We start from the raw sequence: 14,493 nt of genomic DNA on the forward strand, positions 1-14,493 counted from the left end.
ATCAACCCATAAATATTTGTAGTTATTCAAACATTCATTTGTACATGCTTTCAAATTTCTAAAAATAGTCACTCTTTTGGGCCAGATAATTATTTGTTGTAGGGGGGCTGTCCTGTGCACGGTAGGGTGTTTAGTAGATGACTAGCACCCTGCCTCTAGTTGTGACAACTAAAAATATCTCCAAACGTTACCAGATGTCCCCCAGAGGACAAAATTCCCTGTCTCCTAGAGGAAGTATCAGTGTCCTAGAGGAAGGGAAGGGGAGGTGAGATGGTAGGGCTACTCCCAAGAGATGACTTGGAAAGGGACACCAGAAGATACTACTCAGCAGGGCATGAGGAGGAAGCTAGGGGGTTTTGGACAGGGTCTAATCTAGATCGTGAAGGGCCTAACGTGACTCCTGTCAATGGCTAACACAAGTCTGTTTAAGATAAATTCTATAAAGCATTCATCTTAAAAATAAAACATAAATTTATATAATAATCATCAGGATAAATTCTAGGACCTTTGCAAAGATATTTGGAAGTTGAGCTTTGCTTGTGTTGTATGTCTTCATATAGAGTTGTATCTTTGTCTTGTCTGGTTCCATTATGCTTTTCTCTTGTGTGTCATTTTGCTGTTGTGCATTGTTATGACATCATCATTTTCTTCCTTTTTCCATCAAGTCCTTCTGCCAACAAGGCTCAGTCTCTGAGCTCTTGCTTTCGCTGCTTTCTTCTTGGAAAAACTCTGTCCGTCGTCGGCCTGCTGTTGCATATGTAAAGTCTGATCCTGTTTCAGCTGTCACTGTATGTGTTCCTGTTGCATGCCCTTTGCCACAATAATTATGTTTTCTTTGCCATGAATACGTTGGTGGGGAGGTTGATTACAGTAGAGAAAAGTGGGACTAGATTTTGGAAAATAATAACTAACAAAATGTTGCCAGCTATAGTGATTGCAATTTTTTTTTTTTTTGCAATATTCCATGTCATGTCATTGTATTTGTATTCAATTGCTATATCTTATTTGGTTTCTTGTTTGTATCTTAGCTTAGAGCTAACCATCTACAGTGTGTATAATGACAACAAATTAAATAATTGATTTTTGTCATTTTGTTAAATATATGTTCAAATTTGATACCATTTGCAGTACATCATTTGTGTTCAGGAAGTTATCTGTGCCCAACATACAGCTTTATGTTTAATTTGTCTTTTGAATGACAATGCTACTTCAGGCAAAGACTTTGTAGGATACAGTTACAATTTCTATTGTGATTTTTATTATGATTCCACAAATAAATTCCATGTAATATTTCAAAATTTTCATTGACTCCACTAATAAATTTTATTATTAATCCTAAATTTTGTTTAAGTTCACACTGCTAGCTAAAAAGATGTAAAAGGGAGCAGGTTGAGGCAAACTCTATTTTAAATGTGAAGCTCCTGAATAGAGTTACTGAGATTACAAATAGTGAATAAGTTATCATAAAGTTGGGTAAGATAATTTCTAATGACAAGTTAATTTGATTTGAAATATTTTAGCAAATGAAATTCTCTGTAGGAAATATTTATAACAGATTTTTATGATCTTTAGATTACAATTCAGTAGACTTTAGAGGTTTTAAAGCCTTTAAACTTTTCAATACCATGGGAATGTTACTTTTTATTCTTAGTTAACAGACTAAACAAATTTAAAGATGTCAAGGTACAGAGTAAATGTATATTTAACATAAATTTTATACTACTTTTGCTAATCTTTTCCTTATCTAGTTAAGAAAATGTACTAGCTAGCTAAGTACTTCTGAACCTACCCATAACAACTGTCTTCCCGTTCTTTTTGTAGTTCCTCATTAAATTGCTGACGCTTTATAGCATCTGTCTTTAGTTACAGTTTCTGACAAAGATAAAAGAATATGGGACTTAGTGTTTTCTGTTTCCACAACTTGTTGTTAACAGCGTAACTACTGAATAAGGAAATACTTCTGAAAGCACAAAATCAGGTTTAGAGAATGTTTATTAGTTGGAAAATGCACTTGTTATCTACCTGATACTGTTTATTACATATATAAGAGTATTGCCTTTGTGTACATAGCATTTTACATAGTCGTGTATAGTCTAGGATAAATTCCAAGATGCAGAACTGCCAAGCCAAAGTATACATGCATTTGTAAATTTGCAAATATAGCATTACCAATTTTTCTTTTCTAGGAGTAGTTCCAATTTATATCCCACTTGCATATGAGGCCTTTTTAGTCTATAGCCTCACCAACATAGTTTTGAAAAAAAAATTTTTCCCATTCTGATGGGTAAAAAAATATTTCAGTTTGGCTTTTCATATGTATATATATTTATTTTATATTATGATGGAAGTTGAGTCATTTTATTTTGTTTTCTATGAATTGTGTATTCATATATTCTAGATATTTTTCAATTTCTAAAGTAGAAATTGTTACTTTATAATAGAGAAAAAAGAATTTGAGAAAATCTGTTTGATTTATTGTTAACAATATAAAATTGTTCTTAATTCTTTTTGAATACGCATATATGTGAGTATCACATGAAGGTTTTTTCTTTTTCAAAAATGAAGTTCGGCAGTAATCAGTCCAAACCAGAGTTCACGGTGGACCTGAAGGGTGCAACAATTGAGATGGCCTCCAAGGATAAATCCAGCAAAAAGAATGTATTTGAGGTAATACATTTTTTTCTAAGTATAACACATTCTAAACTGTAGTAATTGGATGTTCTGTTTTTTGAGCTATTTTGAGAAATAGTCTTTCATTGTGACTAATTAAGACAAAGTTGGTGATTAAGTTAGATGGTATTGTAATTTAAGAAAACTGGTGTAAAAACTGGCTTTATTTGCATAAGTTGTTTGAACTCAGACCGTATATTACAAGCCTTTGTTTCACAAATCCTGTCTTTTCCCAGCAATAATAAAAAGTATGTGGTTCTCTTTACTTACCAAATCTAATATTAAAAAGTAAATTAAGGGGAATGTTGATAACGGGGGAATGTATGTGGGGGTGGGCAGGGTGTGTATGGGATATCTCTATGTCTTCTCAATTTTTCTAGAACCAAAAACTGATCTAAAAAGTAAAGTTTTTTTTTTTTTAAACCTTTCCATTTTATCTTTCAAACCCTCCCCAGCAATATATGATCTGTATTAGTTACTTATTGCTGCATAAGAGACCACCTCAAAACTTAGTAGTTTAAGAAAAGAACATTTTGTTTGCTCAGCCTGACCTGGGCTGAGCTGGGTGATTTTTCTTCTTATCTCACTGAGGACTCTTCATGAGGCTTCAGTCATCTAGTGGCTTGATTGGAACTGGATGGTATAAGGTGACCTCATGGCTAGTATTGGTGCCCGCCATTGGCTAGGCCGCCTTGTCCACAAGGTCTCTCATTCTCAAGGGAGCTACCCTAGGCTGCATCAAGTGACAGCTTCAGGATTCCAAGAGGGTGAGGGTGGAACCTGCAAGGCTTCTCAAGACCTAGATTTGGAAGTCACACATTACTTTCAGAGTATTCATTGGTTAAGACTGTTCAGGAGGCTATCCAAGTATTCAGAGTTGTGGGAAGAGAGGCAGCCTATTGACAGAAGAGCAACAATGTCTGTCCCATTCCAGAAGGGTGTGGTTACAGAGATCCAACCAGAGACGACAACTGATTTTGTGGACAGCCTTCAAGATCCCAGCCTCTTTTTGTAATCTCATGTCTCAGGCCTTTCCTGTTTTGTTGTGTAGACAGATTGGTTTAATTGCTATTTTCCAAGTGGAGCCCAGGTTTTCCGGTCTGATTTTTACTCTTTATTGTTCTGCCTCGAGCACCAACCCATGCCAATCTCTCCATGCCAAATGCTCCCTTTCTTCCAAGACTCATGACAACCATCACCATAATAATGAGGCTACTTCTTTATAACAATAAATATTTATTTTTAAATAAATATTTAAAAATAATATTTATTTTAGTGTACCTGTGTTATTTGCCAATTATTTCTCTCATTAGATAATTACAATTTTTTTTCTTTTTCCCTGAAGTAGAGAGACTATGTTTTTCCTTTAAATAAGAACCTGTAACAGAGCAGAGTATCTTATGTGCAGTAAACATTCAATATTGGTAAACTGGCTTGACCAACTCTAGAAAATTGCATGAAAGAAGTCACTATTTCCTGAATTAGCCTTGTAGTTTCAAAAGGTAATCAAGAATAAAAATGGTTTCATGGTCAAGTAAATTTGGGAAGCAGTGTATATTTTATTCCTATATTCCCTAGAACATCAAAAGCCTGTGACATCTTGAAGGAGAGAATCTAGTTAGATTTTCTTCAATCCAGTATTTTCCAGGTTAATATTACATAACTTTTTCAAAAATTTATTTTTTGAGGGCACCTTTTAAAAATGTATTTGTGAAACTGTTTGAGGAATACATCTTTCAGAATGTTGTTTGGGAAACATTGCCATATCTTCCTCTAGGAAAAAAAAAATCAGTTTTTAATCAGAAAATGGGAGAAGTGCTTTCCATAAATGTGTCAAAATTCTTCCTCACTTAAGTGTAAGAAACCTTGCAAAACAGAGATTGTACATAAATTAGTTATTGCCTTCGTATAGAATAATACATAGTATTCTTTTTTCAGCTCATGATCTGACACTTAATTTAGTAATACTTCCGCCCAAAAGGGGTGTGACATTTATGCCTGCTCTTTGTACTAAGCCATTATATTTACCTACTAAGTAGGAAATATTGAAAGTCTTTATGTATTCTTTCTTCTGTATTTTTTAGCCAGAGAGAAAAAAATTTCTCAGGTTGTGTAAAAATATCATAGATTTTATTTCTTTATTCTAATTTAGAATGCACCACTTTGATACTTGAACAGATTTTTAAGTGATAAACGTACAAGTTTCAGCAGGTTTTATGGCGTTTGTGTGATGGTGTTTGGGATCCTAAATTATTAGATTTTATGAGAATTTATTGTGAGAAACAACTTTGTTTTTTTATTCAACTGATATTATTTCAAACCAAAAAGGTATTCCATAGCTGTGTAGTACTTTAACCTTACATCATTGTTACATAATATATGGCAGCTACTCTTGGTGGTTTTGTTAACTTTGAATTAAAGGTATGCATGTATTTTGCTGAAAGCACAAACCAACCATACTCTTTCTCCCTGCTTTTCTCTAAAGCTGAAAACTCGACAAGGGACAGAACTGCTAATTCAGTCCGACAATGACACTGTTATTAATGATTGGTTTAAAGTTCTTAGTAGTACAATCAATAATCAGGTATGTCTTTGACTTAGGTAAAATTTTTACTTCAGAGCTTTTTTTTTTTTTTTAATTGCTTATTGTATATCCGGATTGCAATCTCTATGTGAAAAGACACTTTATATATGTTTTGACAGAGGTGGAAAAAACAATGGTCAATTTAGCAGCCCCCCAGGCCTGGTGAATGATTTAACATTCTCACTTATGTGATGTTTGCTACCAATGGATTTGAAATAATGTTCCCATCAGGCATTGGCTGAAAAAAAAATAGTTCAAAAAGAAGGGGTAAATAGTGCTTAGTACATAGTATTTATTCAATAACTGAGTGAGTTGGAAATAATACTATTTGGTGGAAGAAGTCTGAGGCGAGCTTGTGAAATGAAAGAAGCTGTAGGCTTTTCATTAGCACTTTTTCTTTTCTAGTGACCGTTCTCTAGTTTTTCTGCCCCTCCCCTCCAAGCTATTCATACCCTTGTGTTCCTGGTATATTTCTTCTTCTTTGTATACAACAACCAGAAAGAATCCCAGGTTTACATTCTGCAGGTATATTAGTAAGAACATTAGTAAGCAGCTGGGGGCTGTACTTTTTTTATTTGAAACAGGGTCTTACCATCACCCAGGCTGGAGCAGTGGCACAATCATAGCTCACTGCAGCCTTGAACTCCTTGGCTCCAGCCATCCTCCCATTCAGCCTCCCAAGTAGCTGAGACTACAAGTGTGCGCCACCGTGCCTGGCTTGCACTTTTTTATACTCTGTATTCTCCTTTTCGCCTTCCGCCACATGGGGACATGACTCTTCATTGAGGATCATATTATATTAATGACAGAGAAATGAAAGATACTACTTATGGGAAGTAAAAGAGAACTTTACCTCTTCTAGCAAATTAGTTATGAAGCTATATATAAATTCTTCCTTTGGAGTTTATAATATTGCCTGATATTTCTGAATCTTGTCCTTTCTTTTCTGTTTATTCCTGAAACCATGAGGGCAGGCCTTTATATCTTAATACCAAAATAAGAGTAACCTCCTGAACAGTTTTTTTCCCTATTTAATCTCACCTGTCACTGATTCATCCTTAATGCCGTTGCCATATGAAACCTCCTAATGTCAATTTTCTAATCCCCTACGGCTCAGAAACTTTCTGTGATTCATTAAAATTCAACAGTGTAGGCCCAATCTATGTTTTCAAAATGTACCTTCGATTTTACCCAGTATGGACTTTCAGCTCTAGTCACAGTAGTCTGTTCACTGTCTCTTGAAAGCAAGTATGCGTGCATTCATTTAACAAATATGTGAATGCCGTCTGCACTGGGGACATAGCAGCACACAGTCAGATACTGCACTTTCCTAGGCTGAGGTTATAGCCACAGACAGATGATTATTCAAGACAGATAACAGTTAATAAAATGAAATGTGATGAGTGTTATGATGGTAGGAGGTGTACAGCATTCTGTAAAAATACTGATTGGGGCAAACCTAGTGTATTAGTTAGGGAAGGCCTTGCAGAGAAAGTAGATTTTTGTAATTGAGACCTACAGGCTCAGGGAATAAGCCAAGTGAAGAGAGATGATTTTATACATACGTACACACACACACACACACACACACACGTACACACGTTTCTTTTGTTGTTGTTTTAAGACAGAGTCTTGCTCTGTCACCCAAGCTGGAGTGCAATGGCATGATCTCAGCTCACAGCACCCTCCGTCTCCCGGGTTCAAGTGATTCTCCTGTCTCAGTCTCCCAAGTAGCTGGGATAACAGGCACCCACCACCACACCTGCCTGAGTTTTTGTATTTTTAGTAGAGATGAGGTTTCACCATGTTGTCCAGGCTGCTCTTGAATTCCTGACCTCAAGTGATCTGCCCGCCTTTGCCTCCCAAAGTGCTGGGATTACAGGTGTGGAGCCACTGCACCTGGCCTGTATTTTTGATTAAGAAATTTTAAAATACATACTGTTTCCAAAGTGTCAGAAGATACCAAGGACTAAATGTAGCAAGAGGTGCAAGAACTTTGCAGGGAAAATTACAAATCTTTATTGAGAGACACTGAAGAAAACCTAAGTAAATGAGAAGTATATCCTGTTCATGCATTTAAAGATTCAATAATATAAAGATATAACATTCTTCCAAATGATTTATAGACTTGAGATTTTTGAATCTCATTTAAAATCCCAGTAGTTTTTCTGGTAGAACTTGAAAAGCTTATTCTAAAATTTATATAGAAATGCAAAAAGCTAAGAATACCTAAGATACTATTGAAGAAGAAAGAAAAAGGACTTGCACTATCATACGTCGCCTTTGAAAAGCCATATTCCTTAATAAAGTGTGGTATCCATGCAGGGATAGTCATACGTACCTCTGAAACCATAAAGAACCTAGAAACAGACCCACGTACCTGTGGACACGTTTTGCCAGATAGAGCACTGTAGAGGAAGCAGATGGTGCTGGTGCAGCTGGGAATCCAAGAAAAAACTGGAACCCTTCCTTACACCATCCACAAAAATGAATTCCTGGTGGGGTAAAGATCTCCATGTGACGGCAGAGCGAAGGTTTTTAGTTTTGAGAACTCAGTCATTCTTTAGTCTGTACAAGTGACCTTAGTTAAGTTATAGATGAGCTCTAGGATTTCTTTTTTTCTGTTTTTTTTTTTTTTGAGACAGAGCCTTACTCTCTCGTCCAGGCTAGACTGCAATGGCGCAATCTTGGCTCACTGCAGTCTCTGCCTCCCAGGTTCACACAATTCTCCTGCCTCAGCCTCCCGAGTAGCTGGGATTCCAGGCATGTGCTACCATGCCTGGCTACTTTTTGTATTTTTAGTAGAGGTGGGGTTTCATGATGTTGGCCAGGCTGGTCTCAAACTCCTAACCTCAGGTCATTTGCCTGCCTCGGCCTCCCAAAGTGCTGGGATTACAGGTGTGAGCCACCACGCCTGGCCGCTCTATGATTTCTTTCAGTTGACAACCATGAGTCTGGAGGATGAGTCTTGTCCTGTTGTTACAGGGTAATACTCTTGTCAGGTCCATGTGTAGAAGTCTTGTACTGTTGTCAGAGCATGTAGCTCTATTGTGTTTTTCACCATAAATTATAGCCTTACCTTTTAACTGTTAGTGTCACTAAAAGTTGATTAAAATTAGGCAAGGTAGCGTCATCATCAGTGTAAACTAACATTATCCTGTGAATTTTCAGCAATAATTTCTTTTAAAAAAATCAAAATTGATGCCATGTAGGGAGAGAAAAAGTATTTATCAAATATCTAAGTCATACATACTGTATGTTAATTGGTTTCCTAAAATTGTTTGGAAGAGTCATTTACAATAGTCATTGTGAGAATTGTGCCATTCCAACTATAGTAATACTAGAAGTGTAATATATGTTTGGGAAATATCTAACCAATAGGCAGTAGACACTGATGAAGGAATTGAAGAGGAGATACTCCCAGATTCACCAGGAATAGAAAAGCATGATAAAGAAAAGGAACAAAAGGATCCCAAAAAGCTTCGTTGTAAGTTGTCCTTTTCCTATTTTGCTAAGGATTTGAGCTTGTTCTCTTAGCATTTTGAAAGTTTTAAATACATATATAAAAGCTGAATGGAATGTCCAATGTTACAAAAAGGTTATGCAGTTAACCAAGTGCAGTCTCATTGTATCAGCCGTCTTTCTTCTTAACTCATTATTGTCGTTTTTCAGCCTAATAGTATGCATCCTGTGGCATCTCATTAATTTTAAGGTGTTGTGCTGCTTTCAGAGAAGAAGTATAGTGCATTTCTGTTGAGGCCTCTAGCAAGCTGAACTTTACTGATTTAAAAATATATACTTACTGTTTAAGATTCTACATAGAATCTTACACTTTAAGAAGTCAAAAGTCATGGAATATGTACCGTAATTTCCTACTGGACACCAGGCATCCGTCTCTGGACTAGGGTGTGTCTGTGCATGTAAACAGATGCATGCTTTCCTATCTCCAGATCTTACTACAGAAAGGTGCATAGTGAAAGACAGCAGCTTTAAGAAAAGCATTTTCTAATGTTGGCCCCTTGTGAATTATACATTGCTTAAATAGGCCATTAGCTGTGTGACTTGGTACTTTGTTCAGTCCATTTTAACAAATCCACGTTTAACTAAGAACTTTTTGGCCTTCATATTAACTGAATGATTAGAAAATCAGTTCTACTTTTCTGTATTTCTAATGAACTTGAGGCCTATTACTGACATTGTCAACAGGTAGCAATTTAACATAAAAATGTGATTATTTTTTATTCTATATTATAGATTCTTCATGCCCTCAACTTTCCCCAAATAGACTTACTTTCAAGAAATATACCTTTTGAATTTTTGTTACTGTAACAGAAAAATAAGACTCAAGGCAATGGAGGACATTTTTCGTGTAGTCCCATTTGTAGCTCAAAGTACAAATAATTATGATGAAAGTTAGCTTAAAGTACAAGTATAATAGTTATGATAATTATATGTCTATATTTATATCTCTATATATATCTGTGTGTATCTCCAGTTTTCTTGTTCAGTGAAGATAGGGATTCTTTTGTTTGTTGTGTATTTTATGTATTTTTACTTTTTGGTGGTCATTTTACCTTCTAAAACTAATGGATAATCAATAAAGATAAGTAGTTAATAATTTATGAAATAATGAATATGTTAGAGTAAATTAGGGATGTCTTGGCAGATATACCATAGAATGTATGGTTTTCATCTGTTTTTAGTGATAAAAATGAAATGTTTGGTTTAGTTTATAACTTTGAAATGGGTTCTGTGTTAATGTAATTCTTCACATCTTGTCCTTAAACCACATTGAAGTTAAAATAAGTGAATTGTACTATGATCTTGACATATGAGGTTAATATGTTTTGCATGCTGGCTGGAAAAACTTGTATCAACAAAACTTTTACAAATGCTTATTACCGTCCTTTTGTCTTAAGCCTTTAAAGTATCTAGCATAGATTCTTCAGAACAGAAAAAAACCAAGAAAAACTTAAAGAAGTTTCTTACACGACGCCCCACTTTGCAAGCTGTTCGTGAAAAAGGTTATATTAAAGGTTGGTAGAAGTATTGTTGATAATAATGAATGTTGGCCTACATAAATAAGATGTTTCAAATTAACATTTTCAAACAGTAAGAATATTCTTTATTCAAGTATTTAAGTACAGTTATTAAAAGACATTAAGTAATTAAAATAGATTTTTTAAAAAGTTTATTATTAACTAAAGCAGTGGACAGACAAATAACAAACTAAACTTTTAGGAAAGCCTATTTCAGAGGAACTACATGGATGTGATGGGTGGCAGATTTTTAGAAATTGTGACAATGAGAAGTTTAGTTTTGAGATGCAAAGATCACAAGAAATAAGAAATTTTGAATATCACTAATAGTAGAAAGAAAGAAAAATGAACGAATAATTTTTACCTTTGGCTGTCATTTAAGGTAATTGAAAAATTAGCATAAGGTGCTTTTTTCTAACTAATTTATTTACTTGTTATTTCATTTATAAGCACTATAATGGACTAACAATCTTTTTTTATAGGAAAATATTCTTTAAAAATCACATTACTTGTGTATGCTTTCAGTTCTTACAAGCATGTTTAATTACAAAGATGAAATTTTCTAATACATGACTTAAAACAATGGCATTTATTCATAAATAAAATAAAGATAATATAGTCTATAATGTATATATCTGTCAGATTGTTATGAAGCTTCTAACAAACGCCGTCTATTTGTGAAGCATCTGCATTAAAACACATAAGCAAATTTTATTAAGAAGGTATTTAAGGCCAGGTGCAGTGGCTCACATCTATAAACCCCCCATTTTGGGAGGCAGGAGGACTGCTTGAGTACAGGAACTTGAGACCAGATTGGGTAACATAGAGAGACCCTCTCTCTACAAAAGATTAGTTGGGTATGGTGTCACACACCCTTATTCCTAGCTACTTGGGAGGCTGAGTGGGAGCATCGCTTAAGCACAGGAATTAGAGGCTGTAGTGCAGCCTGGGTGATAAAAGTCTCTGTCTTAAAAAAAAAAAAAAAAAAAAAAAAAGGTATTTAAGACTTCTAGGAGAGACTAGCTAATTAAGTAATTAAAATTAGCAACTTTAAGAGTTATGGATAACAGGTACTCTCCAATAAAGCATATAAATTTGTATGATGAGTTTAGAGTCTTTAAAAACTTTAAAAAAAAAAAAGCCTGGCAAATAAATGAATAGAAACTGTTGCTCATTTGTTCACCAGGCCTTTTCCCTGAGAAATATAAACTGTTGTCACTTTATGTCCTTATCACTTCACACTGTTTGTTTTCCTGAACTTTTACCACTAATATGGAATTTCAAAACTGTTGGGTTGAAAGAGTAATAGAAGAGTCTTTGAAATATATTTTGTGAAATCAAATGTTGATGATACGTGATGGGTGGGCATATGCTTATTTTAATAGTTTTAAAAATAGTCGAGTATTTACTAAATGCTAGGCACAAGCCTAGGTGCTATGAATACCTGTTGGTGTTCAGGAACTACATGGGCCTTGCCCTCATGAAACTTATACTCAAGTGGGAAGTAGACAAGATGATTGTGAAATAGTAACAAATACTATGAATCTAACAGTAATAAAACAGGATGTGTCTGGAATTGGGTTCTCTTAGGTAAGGATGGTCAGAGGGGTTATTAAAAGTAGGTGACATTTTAGCTGAGACCAGGAGTGATAAGAAGGAGCCAAATTGGGTGGACAATTGCTTTCTGAAAAAGCAGTAGAAAGTACAAAGGTTCTCAGGCAAGAGTGAGTGAGGGTGTTTATGAGTTTGGAAATGAATTGTTTGAAGTGAAAATGGAGAAGTAGGCAAGATGCACATTGCATAAGGCATAGGGCCATGTTAAACAATATTTGGTTACACTGGATGTTTCTGTTGCACTCTGAATGGTTAGCCATTTCATGAACTGAATTTTAGCAAGGTGATCGACTTTTTAAAAATAAATCTTTTTCAGATCAGGTATTTGGATCCAATCTTGCTAATCTGTGTCAAAGAGAGAATGGCACAGTACCAAAGTTTGTGAAGTTATGTATTGAACATGTTGAAGAATATGGTAAGAGAAGGATTTTGATTTTTTTTTTTTTTTTTACATTAAGCAAACCAGCTTCTTGTTTTGCCATCAAAATTCCCAGAATTTTTATGATTTTGAGTGATGCAACCAAAAGTTCCCTATAGTCCTAAGAGGTTAAGAAAATAATTTTGTTTGCAAAAACACATGTTTACACCTGTTTCAAATAGGACCTCTCCAGGCATCTATTGAATGCTTGGTACTCGCAGTTAATTAAGTATATGCTTTTCTTTGAAGCCATTTCATTTAAGCATTTGCTTAAAATGAAGAAGGTAGTGATTGTGAAGTTGAGTTTATTTTTAAGAAATAATCTGACAATGTGTAAGGTCTGAGGAGATTATGTTTACTTATTAAGTTTCTTCTGTTCTAAAAATCAGATGACATTTTAAACTGTTAGGTCAACCACAAATGTCTCATGAGATAAAAATTTTTATGTCATTCTCTGTAAAATATGACAAACTAATTTCTATTGTGGTTAATTTAAACATAGCTATAATATTTATACTAGTTTTATATAAATAGTAGTATATTGATTGTAATCACATTAACTTATCTCTATATCATGAAAAAATTTTGTACAATTAAAACATGTAATTCAATTTGTAATTTCTGCCAGTCTCTTGTCCCATTGACTCTTCTTGTCAGCATGGCAATAGGGATGCCACACTATTGTCTTAATTTGAAGCTAAATGAATAGTGTACATTCGAATTTGTACATTATTATCATTTAATGAATACCTGAAATTTCGGGGCTTAACTGTATGAATTTCAGATGATTCTGTTTCATGTATAAAAGAAAATAAATTATAGCACATTTTGTATTGTTTTTATAGAACCATTAGTTTAGTGGTTATATTGTTCACTTATTAGAAACATTTAATATGACAGATGCTTTCAATAAAGTTTTTACAATGTGTGCGTTTACATTATCAAATGGTGTGCAAAATATGCATGGGCCGATTTTACCTGCTGGCTTCCTTTAATTTTGAATTATCCCCGGATGTTTTCAGAAATGTATTTGAAATTGTTAGTGTTTTAAGATTAATGAAACCACTTCCTTGAGCTGATTCACAGTCTATATGATGAGCAGAGTAGAATTACTGCTGTTTATTAAACAGAATTCAGAGCGAATCTCCATCTCTCTCCCCTGCCAAGCATCTACCAGAAGCCATTTAGAGAAGAAGAATATTTGCCCATTTGATTTTAGGCTAATGCTAATGAGTGAGAATTCTGACACATGCAAACATGTTCAGAAGAGGCAAACACGTACTTTAAACACACACAAATTATTATTGTCTCTTAGGTTTGGATGTTGATGGGATATACAGAGTAAGTGGCAACCTCGCAGTGATCCAGAAGCTAAGGTTTGCAGTCAATCACGGTAAGATTATATTTCCTGTTGTTATTCAAATGCATCACTCATAACTTTTTGAACTGGCTTAAAGTAATTTTTTAAAATGTCCAATTCCTGCTGTTTTTCAGATGAGAAGTTGGACTTGAATGACAGTAAATGGGAAGATATTCATGTCATTACTGGAGCACTCAAAATGTTTTTTCGAGAATTACCAGAACCTCTTTTTACATTTAATCATTTTAATGATTTTGTTAATGCAATTAGTAAGTATGTAATTCTACTCAGTTTTTTCTAGATATTGAAAATTCTTTGCACAGATTAAGCCACCCTATTTTTTTATCTTACTTTAAGCGAGTATTTTCGATTGTTTTACTCCAAACATTTTAAATGTGACCACCAGGTGTCACTGTGTATTACCAAATATCAGCTTCCAAACTGTGACATTGCTTTCAGTTTCATAAGAATTTGCTGTAAAATATCTGGTTATTATCTTTTTTCAGAGCAAGAACCAAGACAGCGAGTCGCTGCTGTTAAGGACCTAATCAGACAGTTGCCAAAGCCAAACCAGGATACAATGCAGATTCTTTTCCGACATCTCAAAAGGTAGGAGGACTGCCCAGTCATGGGATGTGGTATAGCACAAGGGGAAGCAGGAAGGCCTGTGGGGCCAGGGTCATTCAAACCTAGGTTTGGATCCCAGCTATGCTACTTGCTGTCTTTGTAACTTGAAAAAGTAACTCACTGAGCTCCTTGTAGTATCAGTCTGTCATGGGTAAATGATTTGCTATAATAAAGTAGATAT

General features: G+C 34.7%; 1 protein-coding gene across 9 annotated transcripts in view; it reads left to right on the forward strand.

Moving 5' to 3' along the window:
* Nucleotides 1-14,493, forward strand: part of LOC105479935 (Rho GTPase activating protein 12) — a 149,204-nt gene that overhangs the window by 107,168 nt on the left and 27,543 nt on the right. For all 9 annotated transcript variants that reach the window (XM_071070251.1, XM_071070248.1, XM_071070250.1 and 6 more), the window contains 8 exons: nucleotides 2,566-2,667; nucleotides 5,156-5,254; nucleotides 8,636-8,741; nucleotides 10,174-10,290; nucleotides 12,224-12,322; nucleotides 13,641-13,718; nucleotides 13,820-13,954; nucleotides 14,192-14,294. In XM_071070251.1, the coding sequence (XP_070926352.1) occupies nucleotides 2,566-2,667; nucleotides 5,156-5,254; nucleotides 8,636-8,741; nucleotides 10,174-10,290; nucleotides 12,224-12,322; nucleotides 13,641-13,718; nucleotides 13,820-13,954; nucleotides 14,192-14,294 (839 nt within the window). The remainder of the gene's footprint in view (nucleotides 1-2,565; nucleotides 2,668-5,155; nucleotides 5,255-8,635; nucleotides 8,742-10,173; nucleotides 10,291-12,223; nucleotides 12,323-13,640; nucleotides 13,719-13,819; nucleotides 13,955-14,191; nucleotides 14,295-14,493) is intronic.

Source organism: Macaca nemestrina, chromosome 9 (assembly GCF_043159975.1).
Source record: "Macaca nemestrina isolate mMacNem1 chromosome 9, mMacNem.hap1, whole genome shotgun sequence".
Classification (NCBI taxonomy): Eukaryota; Metazoa; Chordata; class Mammalia; order Primates; family Cercopithecidae; genus Macaca; species Macaca nemestrina.